Here is a 24,246-nt window from a genome sequence, read left to right on the forward strand (position 1 = left end):
CAGAAGCGGTAAATCACGCTTCTTCCTCAGATTCGTGAGTATCATCCACGATTCCTGCTACTAAAACAAGGACATGGATATGCAAATAAAGCTACACCGTTTTCCCTAATACTATGATAAACCAAATGACAAAACTGAAACAATTAAATCACCTATGAGAAAGAGGGAAAAATGAAAAAGATGACATGGTTATGCAACGAGAGCAAAACTACTCTACTAATTAGAACAAAACAGTAGAGTACAATTTTGGCAACCATATGTTCGTTCACAGAAAATATCTAATCAGACTAGAGGAGAAAATAAATTAGAGAAAACAAAGAGGAACAGTAAAAAGATGCACATCATGAACTCGAAATTTAGCCCAAACAGTAGATATATTGCTATATGTGAAACTGATGTGTTACATCAAACAGATGATCTGAAATTGAAATCACTAGCACCAATGACAAGCAACTCAAGAAATAGAAGTTGTTACACCTAGGAAAGTGCAACACATCTATGGAATTTAATGGCTACATTAAAGTGCCATTGATCGCAATGTCAAACTACAATAAAGTTCGAATAAATATTCCACCGGAAAGAACAAAAGTATAAATAAAAAGACAAATTATGCACCTAGACTATAGAAAGATAAAATACCATGGCATGCAAGTCAAGTAGCTTTTTCTCAGATATTCTGCACATCATATTTAAAAGGTGAACTCAGTTTATGAGAACTTGGGGAACCTCTGAACTCTAGCTGTATCATCAAAATCATTACCTCCCAAAAAGAAGATAAGTATCAACATACATGCCATGTAAGGAACTCCGATCCCCAATCAGCAGCCAGGAAATTCAGCCCCAAAGGCAGCTTCGGACTCCAGCATCATCATGGTTTGTGGATCTTGAAACCAAACACTCTAGGAACATAGCTTTGTGATGCCTTTTGTGGATTGAGGTGCCCATAAGTCATCAGGAACAGGTGAGGAAATGTGGTTCCAAAATAGGATCCATCAATGTCTATGTACAGTTAAAGAAACAATGACTGAAACACAAAAATAAATCACTGGAAAGTGGTGTAAATTAATGGTCACGATCAACATATCATTTAGGTCCAATGCCAGAGAGTCCGATAACACTTTCTAAAGACAATCCATAGCTACAAGTTGTTACAACTGTATAGCAATTGACAAGCCATTAACTAAACAAGACAGCGGTATGATTCATAAACAACCAATATTGAGACAAATGTACACACCAATTCCCATAAGTAACTGTGATTAACTTAATATTCTTGTCAAGTCAAAAATTGAAGAAAATGAAATATGTGATCCTTTCAATAACTGAATAATGTACTCGAAAGTATTGTTCTCACTAAATAGTAATTATAGTTAGTAAGTTAAGTGAAACTTTATTAACGTAGCTCATAGGTTCAATAAATTTAAATGTTATCCTTCACTTGACTATTTAGACTTTACCGTTTTGTTCAATGGAAAAAGGACACCTGATGCTCAGTACCTTTCAAATAATAATTGAAAAATATTTAACATCAAACATATAGCAGTAATGCATGTATTATACTTTCTTTTTGTTATTGCTGTGTTAGAAATGAAATGGATATATCTCCATAAATACATATATACAAATGTACCCGCTAAGTACAGAATTATTATAGCATATCACTGCAATATCAGAAGATAATTATATTATATAAAAAAATGCACCCGCTAAGTATGGAATTATTAATGCATTTGCATAGCACTGCAATATTTAAAAAAAAAAAAAAATAGAAAAATCATGTCGCTCTACCAAGATTTTCCAGGTGTGCCCTTTCTTTGCCAAAGACTAAAACTTCCCAACAAGCATGGAGATAGTAGTTGAAGCCCAAACCATGTCCTTTACATGGCAATTTAAAACACTAACACTTGGATTTTATGCTTTCACTCCCTTGTTCGACCCCTTTCCCCCCTTCCCCCCTTCCCCCAAATAACATGAAAAGAAAAGGACACAAAAGAAAAAATTAGGTCACACCAAAAATGCACATCGTAATAAGAGGGGAAAACAGCTCGAGAAGAGAGTCACTATCCACACATATCAAAGAGCTGTTGGGTGTGAGTGTGCACAATCAAAATAAAGGATACTATTTTGGAATCTGGATCGAGGGCTATAAATATCTTCACACTTGGGACAGTAAATTTTTACTGTGCTTTGTCGAGGGACGTCTGATTGACCAACAGGAATGCAGGGCTGTCCACAGCAGTAAACTCGAGGGCATCGCCCAAACTCAGCATTCTTGTACTTCTCTAGCTGTCAAAGTTTTAACCAGTGGCCTGTTATAACAGCTAACTGAAGCATAAAACTGTGAAAACAATATGTAAATGTATAGCACCAATTATCACCATAGCAGCCATTCCTTTGCTTGTCAATATGTATCGCACGTGAATTAGACCATAAAGCATCTCAGCTGCTGATTCAACTAATTCATTCTGTTCCTCTGTAAACATATCACCTACACCAGTCCAGCTAATCAAATTTCATTGAAAGGATTCAACTACAGAATGAATGATTAAAGACTATATACAGTAGTACTTTAAGTTCAATGAAGATGCATCAAAATGTGTCAAAGAGATTGGATGCCTGGAAACGTCAAATCTGAGAAAAGCAGCCAGAGAACAATATATTTTTAAACCTTAGGTATAGCCCCATCAATGTCTTAAAAAAGCCTTTAACCAACCATCCATGAGCTTTCACGGCCTCTTTTAAGAATAGGAAGTTAACAAACCCTATTTCTAGAGTTTCAATAAATTGCCAGGGCATTTCAACAAGGGATAAAGGCCACTTGATGAGGGTATTTCTCTCTTTTAAATTTCATTGAAATGGCACACCCTTAATTTGAAGCATTTATAAAGCCTCAACTCCTCAAACATAATTCTGTTGCCATCACTCAATGAACTTTCTCGAAGTCTAGTAAAAGATTCTTTTACTTTTTAACAGTTCCTTGCACATTTGAAGCCCCCTGTTGAAACCTTTGTATGTCAAATTAACTTAATGCAGTTATGTGTATAAAACAACATGCAAAATTAATCATTATTTAACGTTTTCTGGATAATATGTGATAATGTAAGAGGGAGGTTATGCACCCTAAAAAGGGTGAAAAGATTTCAATCCCATTTGGGTGGTTACAACAGAAGTGGCACCTGCCTAAAGACATCTTTCCCGCTGTCTAGCTTTGTGTTTCATGTTTGTTATGACTTTCTTTTGTTTTTTCATGTCACTGTGTTGTGGTGTAGCTTGGCCTAATGGCTTTGATCTGTTTGATTAATGAAATAGTTGTGTTAGTGGCAGATGGCTCCCATCTGGACCTGCTTTAGATTGTCCCTATCCCCTTTGCCTGGAACAAAATATTGAGTGCGAATAAAAAATCACAAATGGGATTAGATGGACATTCATTGTCTACTAGTACTAACCCAACCATATGGTCTCCACTAACGTAATCTGAGATTTTTCATTGGTAGGTGATATTGCTTCATGGTATCACCATTATACCCAATATTTACTCTTGCTTACTCTTTTGCTTGGGGTATTCTCCTTCTATGTAGTTCACTTCTATTATTTTATAAAATTTTGATCTTACCTTCCAAAAAAGAAATCTTTTATGGACAAACTGATAACACGGTAGATAACATTTATTTGGGAAATGCAAGCATTCCCACCTATAAGCTGATATTTAATGGTGTCCCCGGTTATTTGTTGGGCTAAAAGTCTTTAATGCATACACACAGGCTTTTGTTAACGTGTGCCTTTAACAAGGCCCATAGATATATAAATAATGCGAACACTGTAACATAAATAATTATACTTGCGTGATAAATGTGAAGGGGTAAACATAGCAAAAAAACTGCTATTGATTTTACAATTTTAACTTACCATGAGAGGATTCAACATCTAGAATCAAATCAAGTGCATAATCATAATAAGGAACTTGACTGCTTAACCCACAGAGGTTAAAATCATCCTGGATGTAATCATCATCAACTTCACAGAAAAACTCGTTCCCACGTAAATTACAGAACCATGAGATCCAAGAAGTATCATCCCCATCAGAACCACTAACATCTGACTCTTCACTGTCTGTTTCAGATTCCTCTGCAATTAGTTGAAATTAGAAGTGCATTAGCAAATATGACAATGACTCATATTCAAGATAGATTTGGGGAGGAGGGACAAGCAAGAAAAAATACCACAAAACAAGAAAAAATGTTATTCGTACTACAGAAAATACTGATCTACTTTCAGATGTAAACAAGCCATGCAGAATAAACACCCATCACAGACACATCAGATCCTCAATAAACTCAAACAAGTTATATAAACTATGATCATCTGTACAAAATGAACATTTTCATGCAAACACATACCAATAAATTGTATCATGAATCTATTATATATACATGGCCCCTACCTCATTCATGTGTAAGCCAAATAATTCTTTTCTTTCTTTTAATCCAACCTTAAAAAAAACACACTGCCCTTCCAAAAGCCATTTCAAGTGAAAAAGAACCACACATACAAGGCCCATCCCTCATATGTCAATCATCTTGTCCATAGTTAGCAACTACATCAACTAAGCTTTCACCATTCTGTGTTTACATCAACTCCAGTGGACCCAAGTACATCAACTGATCAATTTGTGGGAAACTTTATTCTTACACAGAAAAATTATACCCAAAAAAAAAAAAAAAAAAAAATGATGTGACAATGTTGTTTTTGTAAACATTGCACATTGCATGAATTTTTTGTTTGTATATCATCACTCTTTTAACTTTTTATCTATATTTTTTTTTTTTGGGGGGGGGGGGGGGGGGGGATAAATTATGGAATCAGTTCACGTGAAATTTGTTTTCACAAGGACTGACTTAGAGCAGCTGGAAGACCAACAACACAAACATTAAGATTCCCAAACAAGGCTCAAGTATATCTTTCCTATCATCATACAAGTTGGAGCAGTGCAGTGGGTGCACCACAACAAACAAAGTTTTATGGATAGAATAAAAGGAAACCCATTGAATGCATTTGGAAAATAACCCAGACTCTGTTAACCTGAACTATTTATTAAGATATTTGTACATGTGTAAACTAGAAGAGTCCACTGGAAGAAAAGTAAAAGAGAATGGTCTTCACAAACATAGATGCACTCACCACCTGCATCTTAAGCTTTTAGGTAGGGATAAGTTCTAAACAATGTGTGTTGGGTCTAGGAGTTGTGTAGGTAGACTCCTCAGTTTCTCTTCAAGCAATTAGACCTTCTTGTTGAGTTTTTGGAGTCCCTAAATTCTCCAACAATTGGTATCAAAGCTTCCATGTTACGCACAATACGTGGCATTAGAGTTGATGGTTGATGCCCTATGGGTGGACTCTCCAAACTTCAGGTGCTAGACATTTGTAGCATGCAATCACCATGCTCGACTAGTGATGACAGACTCTCGGTAGAGTAGAAACCCCAAGCAAGCACCCATAGGGACATGGCATGGTAGCTTTCAATGGAGTGGGTGAGTTTTGATGAAAGAATAAATCTATGTACTCCCAGGGACATAGCATGGATTTCTCAATTGAGCGGGTGTAGTGACTCACAAACTAGGCTTGGACACAGTGTTTGACATTACTAAATCAAAATCAAGGGGGCACTTAGACGATCTATGGTGACCTCTTTAGCAAGGAAAAGAATGGCAGATTAAACTAAAGGGGGAGTTTGCCCCAAAGCATGGTTCATATAAATGTGTGTAAACTAGAGAAGTCCCACATCAGAAGAAAAGTAAAAGGGAATGATCATAATCAATATTGTATGGACTCACCACCTACAACCTACACTTTTATCTTATGTGAGTACGAGTGTTGTGTAGGTGAACTTCTCAGTTTCTCCTCAATGATTTAGGTCTTTTTGTTGTGTTATTCGACACCCCAAACCCAACAGGAATGACCAAAGTTTAAAGGGTAAGAGAAAAGGAAAAAAAAAAAGAAGAAGGAAACCATTGATTGCATTTGGAATACAACCTTAATTGGTGTGCACCTCAAAATGAAAATGACAGAAGTTCTGCTAGGAGAATAAACAAAAAAGACCATTAATTCTAACACCGTATTGCCAACCCAAACTAGTGTGCACCTCAAGAACAATGCAATCAAAGTCTACCGCTGTATTTGGTTGGGGGATTTGGAAAAAAGAAAAGGTGTGTGAAATTAAGTAAAATGTAGGTATATTTTATTCACATTTCACATCTCATTTCCATTTTCCTTTCCAAATCCCTCCTCAAATACTCCAATCAAACCCAGCATAAACAGGATAATAAAAGGAAACCTATTAATTGCTCTTGGAATATAACACAATATCTGTCAATCCAAATAAGATCTCATCCAACCCTCTTTTATGGTGCTAGTAAGGGAACCAGCATTATGCAACTCCAAGCTTCAACTCCACCAAAAAAAAATAACAATAATTAAAAACTTTCTAAAAAAACTGTGTGTAAAACAATAAAGAAACTACAAGTAAACAATTTAAAAATATGAATAACCCACAAAAGGGTTGTTCTTAGCACCAGATATACCAACAAATTTACACAATGAATGCTCCACAATTTCAAATTTGCATAATTGAACTTATGAATCAACATGAAAAAGCTAATCAAAGATCACCAGGCCCACTTAGCATTGATATATATATGTAGAGAGAGAGAGAGAGAGAGGGAGGAGAGAGAAGAGAAATGACCATCAGAGCGTTTGTTTTCAGGCAAAGCAGGAGAGCGGGAGTCCCGGTGATCAGCCGGTGGCTTGGCGCCAGTTAATAGAGACTGAGCCAACAAGCGATCCTTATCCTTGCCGTTCAAAGCCCTAGACGTGGACGGCGAAGATCGCTCCAAGTGCTTGTCTAGGGCATCGTTGATCCGCTTCCGATCAACATGTCCCATCTCCGACCTCGATCCACCTCCCCCTCTCTCTCTATACATTCGTCTCTCTTCTCTTCTCTCTCTCTCTCTCCGACTATCAATTAACCTTTTCTGTCAAGACAAAAAGGAAAGAGAAAAAAATCAATCGCCTTTGTGATTCCTCCCCAAATACATACATAGCACAAAAAGACGAAAAGAACCCTAGGTTTCAGACGATGATGCTCAAATTACAAGTCTTGATGAAGCTCAGAGAGAGAGAGCGCGCGCTTTGAAGGGGAGGGTGAGGAGAAAGAAACTAGGGTTTTGGTGAGTGGGGGGTGAGCTGTTCACTTTCTCTCTCTAGATGGAAGAATATAAACTCGGAGAGAGAGAGAGAGAGAGAGGGGGGGGGGGGTTAAAAAGGTGTGATTCCGGCGAAGTACCGGCGAGAGGAACCGGTTTCGAGTAGCACTTGGGGGAATATTGGGATTGTTTTTATATGGGTAAATTGGTTTTATCGTTCAACTTAATTTTCATCCATTTGATTTGGAATACATTTTATAAGTATATTTTTTATTTTTATTTTTTTGTCACATTATTTATTTGGAATACATTTTATAAGTATATTTTTTATTTTTATTTTTTTGTCACATTATTTATTTATTTTTTTTTTATAAAATATTAAAAAATATACATTTAAAATAATTAAATTTTAATAAAATTATAACTAAAAACATTTTTTTATGACTATTTTTTTTATATATCTCATTAAAAATTAATAATTAATAATTTTTTTGTTATAATTTTTTATACTAGTTAAAATTTTCAATTACTAATAATTTTTATAATAAAATTTTTAAATTATCGTTAAAAATTAATAATTGATATTTTTTTTAATAATGTTAATGAAAAATAATTAATTATTATAAAATATATTAGATAATAACTCTACATAATTAAGGTGTGTATGTAAAAAAATTTTTATATGAAGTGTCAAGACACGTGGACAACGTTAAAGTGTACGGCTGTTTTTGATTGGATTGGTCTGGTTTAATTCGGACTCACACCCAACCATCACAGCAATTGGTTTTTGTTGTTTTCAGATGGAAGGTGAAATTGGATTTAAAAGTGAGGTCGAATTTACGAACATTTTATTTATTTTGAAAAGTTATTATAGCATTAAGGTTTCGTTTAATAATATTATTTTTTAATTTAAAAATTTAAATATTATTAAAAAATTAAAATTCAACAACTTATATTAAAATATTAAAAAAAAAAATTTCTTTACTTTTTACATATTTTTTTAATAAAAAAATAAAAAATTATCTTAAATATATTAATTTTTTGTACATTTTATTTTAACTAAAAAGTTTAAAATATCTATTTCCAAACAAGACGTAATGGTTTACGCCTATTCACATTTATATGTACACATTGCATTGGTTATTAGATAGGGTAGATGGAGTTATGTTAGCTTTGTAACACTCTTTTAAAGTTTGATTCCTGTTATAATAGAAATGCCCCACTCTTTTAAAGTTTGATTCCTGTTATAATAGAAATGTGCACCCCCCCCCCCCCCTCCCCGGCGCCCGTGGGTGACTTCTGGCGGGGTCACCTCACTGGGTCTGGCGGGGTCACCTCGCTGGGTCTATCAGGACTGTTATTATAATTACATTTTAAAATTTTTTCCAACCTCGCTGTCTAAATTATAAGCCAAAATCTTATAAACGGAAATGAGTCGTAGCTCGACAGGGGAGGTTCGAATTGGCTCGAAAGAGGGAGAGGAGAAAAAGAAGGGAGAGGAGGGAGAGGAAGAACGGAAGGAGGAGATCGTCGCGCAGCACCACCGCCGTCGCCTCGCCGCCGATCGTCGCAGCTTCAGACCGTCGCCGCCGTCGTCGTAGCACCTTTGCTCCTCGCCGATCGTCGCAGGTGGAACGTCCGCCACCGCCTCGCCCCACCTCCTCCTCCAGCAGATTTTTATGGCCCCCTCCCCTCCCTCCTCCTCCTCCTCCCCCCTTCTCTTCTCCCTTCTTCTCCTTCTCTTCTTCTCCCTTTTTCTTCATCTCCTTCTTCGTTCTGCAACAAAGAGACGGAAAAAAGAAAAAAAAAAAAAAAATCAACACCAAAACAACGTCGTTTTGGTGTCGAGCCAGGTTTCGAGCTACGTAGCACTACCGATCTTATAAATTATGGTTTCGTTTGATAATATTATTTTTTTGTTTAAAAATTAAAAAATTATTAAAAAAATTTAAAAATTAATAATCTATATTAAAAAGTTAAAAATTCTTTTCTTTTTACTTTTTAGACATCTTTTCATAAAAAATTAAAAAATCATCCTAAACATATTAATTTTTTTATATCATATTTTAACTAAAAAATTAAAAAATTATTTAAAAAAGTATGTTTTCAAACCGGTGGTTTAAGCAAGTGTAGCAAGTCATTGGGTATATGCATCCCTAGCAATAGACACTGAAAACTCTAATTCTTGAGTTCTAAAACTAGATCGAATGAGTTGACAGTGGGCTCCACCAATAGTGATGTGATGTTTTGGTCTTGGTCTGTTTTTATTTTTATTTTTTTGCTCATTGTATGCCACTAGTGCTCTATTAACACTAAAATTAGTATTCTGAATCCTTGCTAATAGACACTGGATTTAGTCGAGGCAAAGAAAATTGAAAATTGACACAGTAGAGTCAGAGCAAAAGAAAGTGTTGAAATAATTTGTTCTAATGACAAAGAGACAATGGTTCAGTTTGGTAAAATTATGGAAAAAAGATTATAAATTATAACTTAATAAATTATAACTTATAGTTATGAACCTAAGTTGTTAATTTATTTAGTGCAACAGTGGGATTATAGATTTAAGTAGCAGAATAGTGTTTGGTTGATAAGTTGTAAAATAACTTTTTGCTATGTAATTGTCCTTTTTGCCTTTATATGATATCAAAATGATTATTTTGTCATTTTTTTAGTTTTAATTTAAAAAAAATATTTTATTAATAAAATTTAATATAATTAGTATTACAAAAATTATTATTTTCATTAATAATATCAATTAATATAAAATTATTTCATTTTTTCATTATAAATTAATTAGTATCAATTAATTATTAATTAGCATCAATTAATACTAAAATGCTTAATTATTATTATTATTAAAAAACACTGAAAACCCCTAGGAAAAAAAACAATGAAAACCCTAGCTCTGGTAGGTATAGTGGCGATGTGACAGCGCTAGGGTTTGAGATCGCCTTGTATGGCCGATCGCGATGAGGGATGGGGGACGACGACGGAGGCATAGAGAGAGAGAGACCAACAACAATGTAAATCACAACGACAAACCCCTAGAAAAAAAAAAACACTGAAAACCCTAGCTCCGATAGGCACAGCAGCGACGTGGCTACCCTAGGGTTTGAGATCGCCTCACATGGCCGATCGCGATGGGGGATGGGAAACGACGATCGAGGCACAAAGAGACAGAGAGAGACCAACAACAATGTAAATCGCGACGATGTTGGTTCAGATTGTGATGGTGACGAACCAACGCTAGAAAGAAAGAGACAGAGAGAGAACAGAGCGACGAACCAATGCCGAAGAAAAAGAGACAAAGAGAGAACAGAGCGAAGAACCAAAGCCAGAGAGAGAGAGCAGCTCGAAATCCTAGCCGGAAATCGTTGCTGGAAATCTCCTCTCAGGCCACTTGAAATCACCTCTCACACTCTCTCTTTCTCTCCGGACGTGAACAGTGTTTGATGGTCAGGTTTATATATCAATATTTTGGTAATTTTTGAAGTTTTGGAAGGGCATTTAAGTTATTTCACCCTTCTACAACCAACTGCGAGCATAAGCTAGAAAAAAAAAAAAAAACACCTTAGACCTTGCTTACAACTTTTAGTTCAAAATCAATTAATTTAAATTATAATCTATCTCTGATAAGTTTAACTAAACATTTTAAAATGGCTTATTTTAAGCCAAAAGTTGATTTAAGCTGAAATTAAGTGCTACCAAACAAGCACAATATAATATATAAAAAAAATAAATATTGACATACTAGCTAAAAAGATTAAAAAGAAGAGATAAAGAAAGAAAAGAAAAGAAAGATAAATACATTTATATATATGAATGTTTTAATATTTTATTCTTATTGTATTAAATAAATTAGATTATAATTGGGAGCAAGGACAAAGAAAAACGAAACGGGTGAAACAAACCTGTGTGTTTGGTTTGAGTATTTTGGATTAAGTTTTTTAAAATTAGAGTTTTTTAGTTTTTTTATTTTTTTTGTTTTTAGTAAATATTTTTAAAATTCTAAACATTTTTTTTTTACTTTTTGAGATGCACCTTACTTAGATGTATCTAAAAAGTAAAAAAATTATGAAAAAATATTTTAAAAAATTAATAAATACATAAAAATATTAAAAAAATATACTAAATTTTCATTTTTTTTTTGTTGTATTTTTTATATTTAGTGAATTTTTAAAAGGTTTTTTCACAATTTTTTTTACTTTTTAAGTATATTTATGTTAAGTATGTCTAAAAAGTAAAAAAAAAAAAATTACTTAAAATATTAAAAAAATTCAATGAAATTAAAAAAAAATACGAAAAATAAGAAAATAAAAATTTTCTCAAAAGTGTTTGTGAAAAACTCGAATGGCGTCTTATCCAATGATGAGTCTTTGTTAATTCACTCAAAATCAAAACGGTTGTGATTAAAAGCATCATTTTTCTCATTATTACTTGAGTGTTTTTACTTAGATTATTGTTATTTTTTATTTTAAAAAGGTCTAGATTAAAATTAACAAAAAAAAAAAGAATGAAAAAAAGAAGAAAAGAAGGCATTAAGGCCCTGGACCATAACTCAATGATTATTTGGCTATCACCTATAATTCAATCAACTGTAAATTTCACACATTTTTATTATTATTTTTCAATCTCTTATAAAAGGAATTTGTTAAGTGAAAGGTATTAACATCATTTTAAATAAGGTTGTGTGTGGGTCGATTTGTGTTGGTTTTGAAAAAAAAAAAATATATAAATCAATTTTGTTTTAGCGGGACCAATCCATTTACCTTCTGAGAGGGTGATTTATGCTCCGGCGTTGGGCCGAGGTATAAACCGAACAGGTTGGGGGCCCAGCAGAGCAGTGGGCCGAGATGATCGACTGTTCACCCGGAGATGGGCTACCAGAACTTGGGCCGGGCAGAGTTTGGACTATGTGCTGCCCCGAACCGTGCAGAAGGTGCTCGGCCAGGAAGTGACCGGTCAGACCAGGATGCTCGGTCCAAGGATTGACGAGATCAGACAGACCGAGAGGCCGGCGCTCGGAAAGGCGCGGTCAGCCGAGGTAGTTGACTGACCGGCGAGAAGACCGACCAAAGGAGGATCCCGGGCTAAGCTTTGCCGAGATGCCGCCTAGCCCGATCCTTCATTCGGTTATCCGGTCGGGCGCTTAAGGTATGAAGCATGGTATGACCGAGGTAGGGCAGCTCGGCTGCCGAGCTCCAGCTATGCTGGCAGGCAGTTGAGAGCAGGTGATGAACGGCATGGTTTAAGCTGACAGATGGGATAGCAGAGCCACGTGTCAGGAGATGACAGGGAGTGGATATGGGGCACAGAAGGTATATAAGCCTGTCTGCGCCCCCCATACGCGACACACGAACACTCTGTAAGGAATTTCTTACACTCAAACACTCTCTCCCTTCTCTCTATCCATCCTAAGGTGTGTGCTAATTTGATCGTCGGAGGGTTTTTCCGGCCACACACCGCCGGGTAGCTCACCGTTACTTGCTCGCAGGTGATCGGACATCTTACCTGTGAAGGGCCGAAGGTGTTCTTCCCAAACACGAAGAACGGCAGGATGGCAGTCGAGCTTGGGTCTGAGAATCGACAGAGATGGATGCAGCAGTAGAGGAAAAATGGAACTGGGGGGGGCAAGTTTGTATAGGCGTTAGAGACCGCCCAAATTCAAATTCTGGCAAAAACGGCGGGTTGGCTGCCCGATGACCAATGGCAGACCGCCACGTGTCACCATTTATGGCTTTGGCAGGACTGAAGCGACGGGTTGAAAAGACGAAGAGCCAACCGAGCTACTTTCAACGAGAAAAGGTCAGCCGAGGAATATAACCGGTCAAATCTGCGGACAATTGCGTCAACTAGCTCGGTCGAAGCTTGGCATCTTGACGACCAGATAAACGTTATCTCGGACGAGGTGAATAATCCCAGTCACGCTTCTGCGGACGGAATTAAGGGGCAATTGAGAGGGTGATTTATGCTCCGGCGTTGGGCCGAGGTATAAACCGAACAGGTTGGGGGCCCAGCAGAGCAGTGGGCCGAGATGATCGACTGTTCACCCGGAGATGGGCTACCAGAACTTGGGCCGGGCAGAGTTTGGACTATGTGCTGCCCCGAACCGTGCAGAAGGTGCTCGGCCAGGAAGTGACCGGTCAGACCAGGATGCTCGGTCCAAGGATTGACGAGATCAGACAGACCGAGAGGCCGGCGCTCGGAAAGGCGCGGTCAGCCGAGGTAGTTGACTGACCGGCGAGAAGACCGACCAAAGGAGGATCCCGGGCTAAGCTTTGCCGAGATGCCGCCTAGCCCGATCCTTCATTCGGTTATCCGGTCGGGCGCTTAAGGTATGAAGCATGGTATGACCGAGGTAGGGCAGCTCGGCTGCCGAGCTCCAGCTATGCTGGCAGGCAGTTGAGAGCAGGTGATGAACGGCATGGTTTAAGCTGACAGATGGGATAGCAGAGCCACGTGTCAGGAGATGACAGGGAGTGGATATGGGGCACAGAAGGTATATAAGCCTGTCTGCGCCCCCCATACGCGACACACGAACACTCTGTAAGGAATTTCTTACACTCAAACACTCTCTCCCTTCTCTCTATCCATCCTAAGGTGTGTGCTAATTTGATCGTCGGAGGGTTTTTCCGGCCACACACCGCCGGGTAGCTCACCGTTACTTGCTCGCAGGTGATCGGACATCGACGGAGCTCGGAAGAAAGGAGTACGGGCTTGCCGGAATATTTGCTCCCCGTACACCTTCAAAATCAATGAATGAATTAAATATTTTGACGGATTCATACTGACAATTAAAGTGTGTTAGAAATGCAAAATACAAAATGGAAAATAATATCAATGACCATACAACCTTATTGTTTAGACAAATTTTACTTTGTTGGAAATCAGGCAGAGTTTGGATGTCATGGTGGTATGACCCATGACTCATTAGGAGACTCATGAGATTTAGATTATCTTATTCAGAGGATAATGATAGAAATCCAAGAGTCCATATTATTGAGAGATGAGAGTGGATTATATATTCAGATATATTCTATATATCTGATACGTATTATGTAATTTGAGTTTAATCAAAAATTCCCCTAACCTTCTCTCTCCAACTTTCTGCCATTGAAGACCAACCATGCGTGAATAGTGTGGGTAGTTCTTAAAGGTCTCGTTTGTTTCTAGTATTGGAGGATGGGATCGACTAGTACTGAGGTGAGATTCAAAAAATTATGTTTATTTTGGAAAGTGGCCATGGGATTAAGAGTCTCGGCCCGTTTGTTTTGGGAGATAGAATAGAAGGGATTGATAGTGAGGGGATTAGTAGTGAGGAATTGTTAAATTATTTTTATATAAAATAATAAAGCAAATAGAAAAATATAAAAAATTAAAAATTATATTTTAAAATTTTTTCCCCATATATAAAAAATAAAAAAATTTCTAATCCCCTCACTATTTTTCTAATACCATCTCTACCTCCTCCTTACCAATCCCTTCTCCAAGGGTATTAGTAATACCAAGGGACTAATAGTCCCAAGGCCTTCTCCCAAAACAAACAAGGCTATTACTAATACCTTGGTATTAACAATCCCAATATCATCTCTTTCACCCAAAACAAACGGGGCCTCATGGGATTATGAAAGGCTTTGGATAATGGGACTAGTAGTGGCCTAGGGGAGGTGGTATTTAAAAATGAATCTCTTGGGACTAAATTCGTTATAATACTTGGAATGAGGCTCATAATATGTCTAGTATAATATTAAACACAAATAATTGAGTAAAATTTTATTGATAATTGGATTCTTTAATATTTGCACACAAAAAAAGAAAAAAAGAAAAAAAAAAAGGAGAGAGAATAACATTGAGTAAAAATTTATTGATAGTTGGATTCATTAATATTAAAAAAAAAAGAAAAAGAATAACAATGAGTTAAAAAATTTAAATAGTTGGATTCTTTAATATTTAATATATATATATATATAAGAATAACATTAAGTAAAAATTTATTTATTCTTTAGTTGGTATAAACCTAAATTTGATAATAATGCAAAAAGTATTTGTGGAATTTTACATGGTTAATCTTACTCCTATCTCTAAAAACAAACATGAACTGTTACTAGTCTACTGATTATCAAACAAACACAATTTTTCTTAATCTCTTGACAAGCAATCCTCTCACTAACAATCCCATTTATTCTACCTCTGAAAACAAACAGGCCCTAATAGTTTTACCTCACTGTTGGGAATTGTTTGAGTTCATTATGAAAGCACATAATTTATCCACATAGTACATGGATTCTCTTTGAATGTAAAAAATATCTCAAATTCGTTTATTTCTACTGTGTATTATTTCTGATTTTCCTACACACTTAATCTCCATGTAGCTTAGTTTATATGCAATTTACTTATTAACATTTGAAAATAAATATTATATAACCTTGTGTGATTTATGATTAAATTGCACTGATTATATTGTATCTGACTTAAGCAAAAACATTACAGTAATATTGTACATAAGTAATCTCATTATGTAAAATCATGGGCATTTAGGACTCAAAATGTAATTTACTTGTGTGCAGTCTACATCTTGACAATTGGATATAAGCACATAATCTCATTATGTCCAAACACATGTTACACACTTATACCTTGGATAAAAAGTTTAACTGTGCACTTTAATCCACAAAGCATATGGATTATGTGCTTATTTATGAATAATAAGAGAGCAAATAGCATACATAGTAAATTATAAAGAGACAAAGTGAAATTTGTCCTAATTTATTTTACAATTTCAAACTAAAATTTTGATTATTTTTTTCCAAATTTTGACACAAAACTTATAAATTAATCAAATGTATGGTATTATTGAAAATCATATTTTATAAATTAATACACAAAATTAAAAATTATGAAAAATATACAATGAAAATAAGAATCAAGTGCCAATTGATTAATAGTATTAGGGTAAGAGGAAGATAGTATGTTGGTAGGTGCAAAGTATGTATAAGAGCGGGTTTGAGTCACATTATAATTGGATTGACAAGTATTAACTCACCGGTGTTGATATTGATATGTTTCGGCCGGCGATTGAAGATTGTTCATTGGTAGATTTGGGTTTTTCTGGGCTCAAGTTTACTTGGTGTAACAATTGGCATTTGGGTTTAATTAAGGAGCGTCTTGATCGGGCCTTTGCAAATGGTGAATGGGAGCAATCTTTTCCAAATGCAAAGGTTTATACGTTGCCATGCACGACTTCGGACCACTTGCCGATTTTAGTGGATATTGAGGGGATGAAGGCTCGCGATTTGATTCAGAGAAAGCGGCCCAGAATCTATCGATTTGAAGCTATGTGGTTACTCAATGCGGGCTGTGAATTGGTTGTGCAGGAGAGTTAGGAGCATAATGTGGATTTATCAATGGAGGGGCTTGTTCGAAATGTGTAAAATGTTAGTGATCGACTTCTCTACTAGGCCAGCTATTGAAAGCAAAGTATTTCCCACATACTTCTTTTTTGAAGGCAGACATTGGCACCAACCCGTCTTATACGTGGAGGAGCATCATCCATTCTCAGCCTTTATTGGCAGCAGGGGTTCGCTAGCGGGTTGGATATGGTGAGAGTATCCGGATTGTTGATGATAAATGGATTCTGTAGACACTCCATTTTTGACTGTCCTCAAGACTTGGACGTCATCATTTGAACACTCGATGATCATCCATGTTCGTGTTCGTTTTGAGTTCCCGAAGGTCTCGGCCGTGCGCCTTGCCTCAGGATCTCTTAACTTGTCTGTTCTGTGCTTGGTTGTGGACCAAGAATTTGTTTGTTTTTGCTTCTGAGGGAAGAGAATGGCTTGTTGGTCATCCCCATACCTCACCGGCCTTGGCTTGAGGCCACCGGCCCTATTTTGTTGCTATCGACCATTGGTGATGGCCGGTCGACATTGTTTTTGGTTGGCCGGCCGTTTGTTTGGTCAATCGGCCATATTTTCTGGCCGGGACTTCTTTTTTGCCTTTTTTTAGGCATTGTGCATGCTAGCTATGCCAGCTGGAGCACACATACCTGTCCTTCATACACGTGTATGGAGGATTTGCACCCTTTGCACCCTTTTGCTCTAGCTTCTTGAAGAAGCTTGAACCCTTTGCCCTAGCTTCCTCAAGAAGCTTGAACCTTTGTCTTAGCTTCCCCAAGAAGCTTGAACCTTTGTTCTAGCTTCTTGAGGAAGCTTGACCCCTTTGTCTTGGCTTCTTCAAGAAGCTTAGGCCCTTGCTTTGTTTTATAAAAGGGGGCCTCCCTTCTCCTTTAGAGGGGTTGAGCAAAAATCAGAGATATATATCACATATCTCACTCCCTCTCTATATCTTCCTCTCTCTCTCTACATTTGTGTGTGGAATAGTGTTCAAAAGTGTGTTTTTGTTCTTATTTTTGCACTAAAGCACCTAGTGTTACACTATACCTTGGCTATTGAGGTGTTGAGAGGTTGTTCTTGGTGTTTTTGAGTTGGTTTTGATTAGAAGGAGGTGCTGAAGTTGCTGTTCTTGAAGAGTTCTTCAAGGGTGAGAATTACTTCTTTTATTCCCCATTTTGCCTAAAGCTTTTAGCCTATCTTGCATGCTGTTTTAAGCTTAGTGTATAACTAATAAAAGTTCTGTATTTTCATGCTTAAGATGTTTGTTTAAGGTTGCTTTTGGGTTAGGGGTTGTCTACCCCCTCTTAGGCCTTGTTTGGCCTCTTTTTGTACCTTTGTTGTTGAGCTTTGGTACCTTCGTGTATTGGCCTTCTCACCACTGAAATCCAGAGGATTTTCAGTGGTGAACAAGTGGTTCTAAGGTCTTGTATAAGGGAGGGACACCCCTCTCCCTTTGAGTCTCCTTTGCTTACATTTAGGGCTCACCATAGTAGCATGTTGGCATAGCTTTGTTTGGCTTTATTTCAGAGGGCTTTTGGTGTTATTTGATCATATTATACCTCTGTTTTTGGTCAGATTGTTAGTCCATTGCATGCATAATACACTTGCCTTGTATTCCTCTATTTTGCCTAGAAATGCATCATGCATTTAGACCACCATGCTTGCATGTTTTGATTTAGCTTTGTGAAGTTTTTAGTCATGTTTTACCATGTTTAAGCTCTGATTGGTGTCGATTTGGTCACGCTTGCCATGCTTTGTATAGCCACCTTGCATTTTGACTTGTTAGCCTTGGATGTGTGAGTCTTAAGCATGCTTTATTTGGGTTATTTCAGTGATTTGGAATCACTTCTCATGCCATTTCAGTCCATGTTCCATGCTCGTATGCTTGCAGTTAACACCCTTTCAATGCTTTGAAAAGTTATTGTCTTATACTTCATGCTTAAGCCATTATGCATGTCTCTTTGTTTAAGTCTTCGGGCTGCCATATCAATGGGTTTTGGGGCTTATTTTGACTTGTTTTAATTCTAACTTCATTAGTCTAAGTCATTCCATGTTCGGTTATAAGAGGTGTAGTGCATTTGCCCTTTTAGGCCTTGTATGCGTTTTGTTTTGTGCCTTTCTTCATAGCATGTTTTGGCTTTGTTCCATATGAGTTTTAGCTTCATTTTGGTTTGCCTCGGGACTGTTTTAGGTCGCCTCGACCATTTGGGGCTTGGTTGACATAGTCATGGTTTAAGTCTCATAGCCAGTTTTGAGCTTTAACTCCATTAACATGCCATGTTTGCATTATGTAGTCGATTTGGCGTCATCCTTCATGTGATTTCAGAGTTTATTTGTAATGCCATATCCTCATATTTATTATATCTTGCTCATGTTTGAAGGTTGTGCATCGTGGCCTAAATTGATGGACCAACATGTGTGCATGTTTATCTTGCATTTTGGTGCCTTCATTTTGGTATTTTGGCCACCGTTTTGGGATTAGCTGAGGTCTTCCCATTTCGGTTTAAGCCCATCTTTGCATATAGTTGCATGTTTGACATGTTGCATTTCTGTGTTGTTGCATGCTTGCATTATACCATGTTTGCATGTTTATTATATTGCATGTCATTTAGCTAGTTGCATCACATAACTTTGTTGCATACTTGGTGTGTTTGTGTTACATTAGCTTAGCTTGCATGTTTGGTCACATTGCATTGCATCTTGCATGCTTAGCACGTTGTACATTTGCATGTTTAGGTTACATTGCATTTGGCATGCTTTGCTAACTTAGCCTCATATTGCATACATGAGCCATTTTGCATATTTGAGCCATATTGCATACATGCATTGCATTGTGTTTGGTTTGGGGTGTCAAACCAAACATAAGGTACGAGTACTTAAAGTGACGAAACACGTCTCAATCCTCGGTCACCGACACTCTTGATCTCAACATGATAGAGTGTGTAGCATTCATTTGTTTTCGTTGCATTCATTTTACATTGATTTTCAAACTTGGCACCTTTAGCCATAATGTATCGAAATGCGTGATTGGTGGCCTGAGGACCGAGAGCCATGCTCCCTTGAGTTCATTGCATGATAGGGAGAGTGGCTATGCACACATTGCCTTGAAAATACTTTGCCATGCACTGTCTGTCCTCTGCTGCAGCAAAACCAGTGTTCTGCAGGAAGGAATGGCCGGTGGGCCACTTTCAGTGCCGGCCGGCTACAAAAGTCTAGCCGGTGGTTCCACTTTTGGTCGATAACTGTATTCCAGTGGTTGATGGACTTGCATTATGGCCGGTGACATCCCACAGTGCTATGAGAGTGTTCCAAAAGCATCACAAGTATTTTCACAATTCTCAGAGGTGCAGAACAATGCTAACAGAGGCAACAGTGGCATGGCAACGGGTTTCCGAGCGAGGCGAATCGAGCATGCATGCATTTGACCCTCTTCCCGAGGCAGCTTTAGTGCTTTAATAGCTTAATTCATTTGTTAATTAATTAAGGTTTTGTAATATTTAATTACCTAGAGTAGTTAATTATTTATTTGGTTTGTATTATTCTTTTGGCCCCTCCGAGAGAGGGTGAATTTTGTAATAAGCGCGCGTGTGTGTGATGCATGTTTTCTAACCCCACGTCTTTCTCCCTTTTTACTTACCTGCTTTCAATGGTTAGTCTTAGGGCACATTTCAATTAGTATACTTATGATAACATGTTTGCATACATTCATTCGTATTGCACGCACTGGGCTCAGCGCATCATATTAACTGCATTGTATTTCAAATCCTGCATGAATACATGTATCAAGTTGCATTTCACATGACATTTTAGAATAGCCGAGCCTATCTTAGTTACATTTTGTATGTGTTGCATTAGCCATTGCTAACATGAACTAGAATCATGCATTTGATTACTAAATAGTTTCCTGTTTTAGCTCGGAGTACTAGGTAAGCATTTATGCTTTAGCATCTTGCATGTGTGTGAGTGTTAACATGACAACATGCTTGTCATAAGGCTAATTGCTTATGTGATATAACTGCCTGAATGCCTGTGGGTGAAGGTTGGGTTGCTTGAGTTGGAATAATTCGTCGAAACCCGTGTTTTAGCCTACTTTCAAGTAGCAAACTTCAATCCATTTTCAAAACAAACGAATATGCGATGCTTTGTTCCAACTTAGGCAATCCAGTCTATACTTGTATGCTGTGTGCATCACATAGTAATTCTAGGCTAATAACCTGAAATAAGAGTACATGTATTTTCAAAAACTCGATATCATGCTTAGTAGTGGCCAATCCTTGATCGGGCGAGCGGGGGTGCTCATGAAATGACCTTCCCCAATCGTACCCAAGTTCCCGAGCTGAGGCAACTTTGGTGATGACGGACACGTGGCCTTAGGCAATGAGTCAGGGTTTCCTAAATCCCCCAAAATAAAATATTTAGGTAGCGACTCTGTATCTAGCAAAGCAGTCCATGTTTGACACTTCTTTCTTAAAAATCTGTTTTCCAAAATGATTTGTCGGATTTGGACTCTTTGGTGATTTATCGGTCTTGCATTGCACTTTGCAAGACTAGATTCAAAACCGTGACTATTTGAGTCCAAACTGTAGCATGAGGCCCTCAGGGTGCGTCTACATATTCCTAGGCCAACTACATTCCAGATAATTGCTCCACTATCTAATTTGCCTGCTGATTCCAATGTCAGTTTACTTATTGATCGTGATTGAAAATGTTGGAATGAGGAACTTATTCGAAGCAATTTTCTTCCACTAGATGCGGAGGTTATTCGGCAATCTCCATTAAGCCCAGATCTTCCCAGGGACATGCTGGTCTGGCACTATACGAAGCATGGGGCCTTTTCTGTTCGTTCGGCCTATTACTTACGCCGCAATATTATTAGTGCCGACTCAACGGAGTCTTCTGTGGGTAGATCATGTTGGGATGAGTCGTGGCAGAAAATTTGGCATCTTAATCTACCAAATAAAATTAAGGTGTTTGCATGGAAGGCGTGTAATGATATTCTACTGATAAAAATTTTGTTGCGAAGCCGACGAATTCCTATTGATGTAATGTGTTCTAGTTGTGGGGTTGACAGGGAATCATTGATGCATTGCCTTTGTTATTGTGATGTTGCGGGCCAGGTGTGGACTTTAAGTCCATTGAGGAATCTGGTACAATGGGCCCATAATCAGGACTTTAAGGAGTGGTTTTGGCAGGTCATGTTCCATGGGAATGAGTCTACTCTGGATTTGTTTGTTGCTCTGTGTTGGGGTCTTTGGATGCGGCACAACCAAGCAATCTTTTGTGATACCCATGCTTCGGCTGAGGCAACGGTGGCCATGGTTTGCAATTTGGTTAGTGATTTTGATCAAGCACAACAACGAATTCAGGGTCCATTGCTGAGAGAGAGAGTTGTTTGTTGGTGTGCTCCGGCGGAGGGTTGGTTCAAGGTTAATTTTGATGGGGCACGGTTCAAAGAATTGCAAACAGTTGGGGTTGGTGTTGTTATTCGAAACTCGATGGGTGAAGTGATGGCGGCAATGACAGAGCAATTACCGTTCTGGGTGGATGCCGACTGCGTTGAAGCATTTGCCGCAGCTAAAGCAATTGATCTAGCAACTGATTTGGGATTTTCGGATATTATTCTAGAGGGGGATTCTTTAAATATTGTCAAAGCTTTGCAGGAGGGTGTCGAGCTTTTATCAGAATATGGTCATCTTGTGTCACAAGTGGTGGCTGCTAGTAAATTGCTTCGGCACTTTCAAGTTTGCCATGTGGGGCGAATGGGCAATATGTTGGCGCATGGTCTAGCTCCGATGGCGAGAGGTTTGGACCACCAGCTCGTGTGGATGGAGGAGGTCCCGCAGGCCTTGTTTGAAGTTGTAGCTGTTGATGCTGCTTTTTAGTGTGCCTTGTTGCTATCTGTTTGTTACAATCTAAAAAAAAAAAAAAAAACTCACCGGTCAATTTGTTAAATAAATTTGATGCACGAATCATTAATATAATTTCTATCACCCTCACCTTCTCAAATTGTACCCTTTTGTTTACATCGATTTAAGTCGATGTTGATTAATGAGTTGGCAATTTATTTATTTATTTATTTTATTTTGTGTGTGTATATCTCTATTCTAAGGCCTCGTTTGACAAGTGATTTTTTTAGTTAAAAAGTTAAAAAGTCAAAAAATTATTAAAAAAATCAAAAGCCACCAACCTACACCAAAAAATCAAATATTCCCTTTTCTCTCTATTTTTTGTATATTTTTTCGTAAAAAGTCAAAAAATCATCTCAAACATACTAATTTCTTTACATTATATTTTAACCAAAAAATAAAAAAACTACTAAAAAAACTTGTTTCCAAACGAGGCCTGTATCTTAAGAAATTTGTTATTGTGGGATGATAATGGTTCAACTCCATCCAAGTACTATTTTGCAAAGAATTGGCCACTGCCAATGACCTGTTTGCCTTTGCCTTTTTCAGGTGAAAATTAATTTGGGCTGGAGCATAGTGTTTTTATTATGGAAAATGTTATAGGTCTTAAATTTTCTATCAAATAAATGACTAAATGTCTCACATGGGTGTGAACTCATTTGAGACATTTGATCATTCCTTTGGTAGAAAATTTTGTATCCCTAATATTATCTTTTTATTATTTGGTGAAAAGAGGTGACTAAAAGGCATGCTGTGTGGGTTACACATGGTGATGGATTCCACTTCACAACATGTTTCACATGCTCAAGTGTTAGACATTTGTCTGACAAAAATTGCCAAGGATTCCACTTCACAACATGTTTCGCATGCTCAAGTATTAGACATTTGTCTGTTAAAAATTGCAAATTATTTGACGGGAAGGAGGATTACTACTTGGGCATCAATAGTCATCTATTGGTTAAGTATTTTTAGCCTCTGATTAAAATAATTAAGAAGTCAAAAAATTAACCCACTTCTCAAATGAATCCAAAGGAACAACCTTGGCAATTGTACAATGCATGTGAAAAAAAAAAAAAAAAATCATTTGTACAAAATTTGTATGTCCTTCCATGTCACTGCATTTTTAATTATTATATTATGTCTTCAAATTCTTTTGTCTTAAATTGTATATATAATTCAATGATTGAACATGTAATAAGACAAGAAAACAGAGGGATTTGTATGCAGAGGACTCGAGGTTCCAAAAATCTACTTTTCTATGGACGGGGATGGGGATGGGGATGGGGCTACAAAATGAACCAAACTAATTGAGTTTTACTTGTATTTAGTTTATTAAAAATTCGTTTGAGATTTGCTTATTAGGTTAAAACTCATTAAATTTTTAAGATTGGATAGAACAACCGACTACTCGCCTTGTTTGCAACCTTGCTGTTGACTACTCAAAATGCTCTAAGTAGTCCAAATAGAAAGAGAGGAGGAAATTACAAATCAGTGGCATCAGTAAAAAAATATTTACAAAAATATAAAAAAATTATGATTTTAATTATTAATATTTATAATGGTAATAAATTTTTTGTAAATATTTTTTTGTTGATGCCACTTATGTGTAATTCTGTCCCCCCCCCCCAAAAAAAAGAAGAGAAATTCAGTAACATTTCAGCTTAATTACAAATCTAAAAACATAATTTCAATGGAAAGGGATTTTAAGCATATTGGATGATGAGGCATCTGCACCCCATACACCATCCT

General features: G+C 37.1%; 2 protein-coding genes across 3 annotated transcripts; one reads left to right on the forward strand and one right to left on the reverse strand.

The window, feature by feature from the left end:
- Positions 1 to 355: 355 nt before the first annotated feature.
- LOC114301596 (casein kinase II subunit beta-1) lies at positions 356 to 7,442 on the reverse strand. Of its 2 annotated transcripts, none has more exons than XM_082896263.1 (5): positions 6,740 to 7,442; positions 3,907 to 4,125; positions 2,379 to 2,473; positions 2,121 to 2,286; positions 356 to 999 (listed from the first exon to the last, which is right to left on the reverse strand). In XM_082896263.1, the coding sequence occupies exons 1-5, from the start codon at positions 6,975 to 6,977 to the stop codon at positions 869 to 871; spliced, it is 849 nt and encodes a 282-aa protein (XP_082752389.1). In that variant the 5' UTR covers positions 6,978 to 7,442; the 3' UTR covers positions 356 to 868. The 2 variants fall into 2 exon arrangements, with proteins under 2 accessions (XP_082752389.1, XP_028102357.1); XM_028246556.2 differs by having other exon boundaries at positions 2,379 to 2,488.
- Positions 7,443 to 21,636: 14,194 nt separating this feature from the next.
- On the forward strand, positions 21,637 to 22,473 carry LOC114301828 (putative ribonuclease H protein At1g65750). The gene has a single exon (XM_082895577.1). The coding sequence runs from the start codon at positions 21,637 to 21,639 to the stop codon at positions 22,471 to 22,473; it is 837 nt and encodes a 278-aa protein (XP_082751703.1).
- Positions 22,474 to 24,246: the final 1,773 nt, after the last annotated feature.

This window comes from Camellia sinensis, chromosome 11 (assembly GCF_055761805.1).
Source record: "Camellia sinensis isolate YWXY chromosome 11, ASM5576180v1, whole genome shotgun sequence".
NCBI classification, from domain to species: Eukaryota; Viridiplantae; Streptophyta; class Magnoliopsida; order Ericales; family Theaceae; genus Camellia; species Camellia sinensis.

Excerpts from the sequence above, each read along its gene's own strand:
- LOC114301596 (XM_028246556.2), bottom strand. The coding sequence starts at position 6,977 with ATGTATAGAGAGAGAGGGGGAGGTGGATCGAGGTCGGAGATGGGACAT. Across the intron at positions 2,287-2,378 it reads GCAAAGGAATGGCTGCTATG|CTAGAGAAGTACAAGAATGC; the intron begins GTGATAATTGGT and ends AAACTTTGACAG. Across the intron at positions 1,000-2,120 it reads TCGATCCAGATTCCAAAATA|ACATTGATGGATCCTATTTT; the intron begins GTATCCTTTATT and ends AACTGTACATAG.
- LOC114301828 (XM_082895577.1), top strand. The coding sequence starts at position 21,637 with ATGTGTTCTAGTTGTGGGGTTGACAGGGAATCATTGATGCATTGCCTT.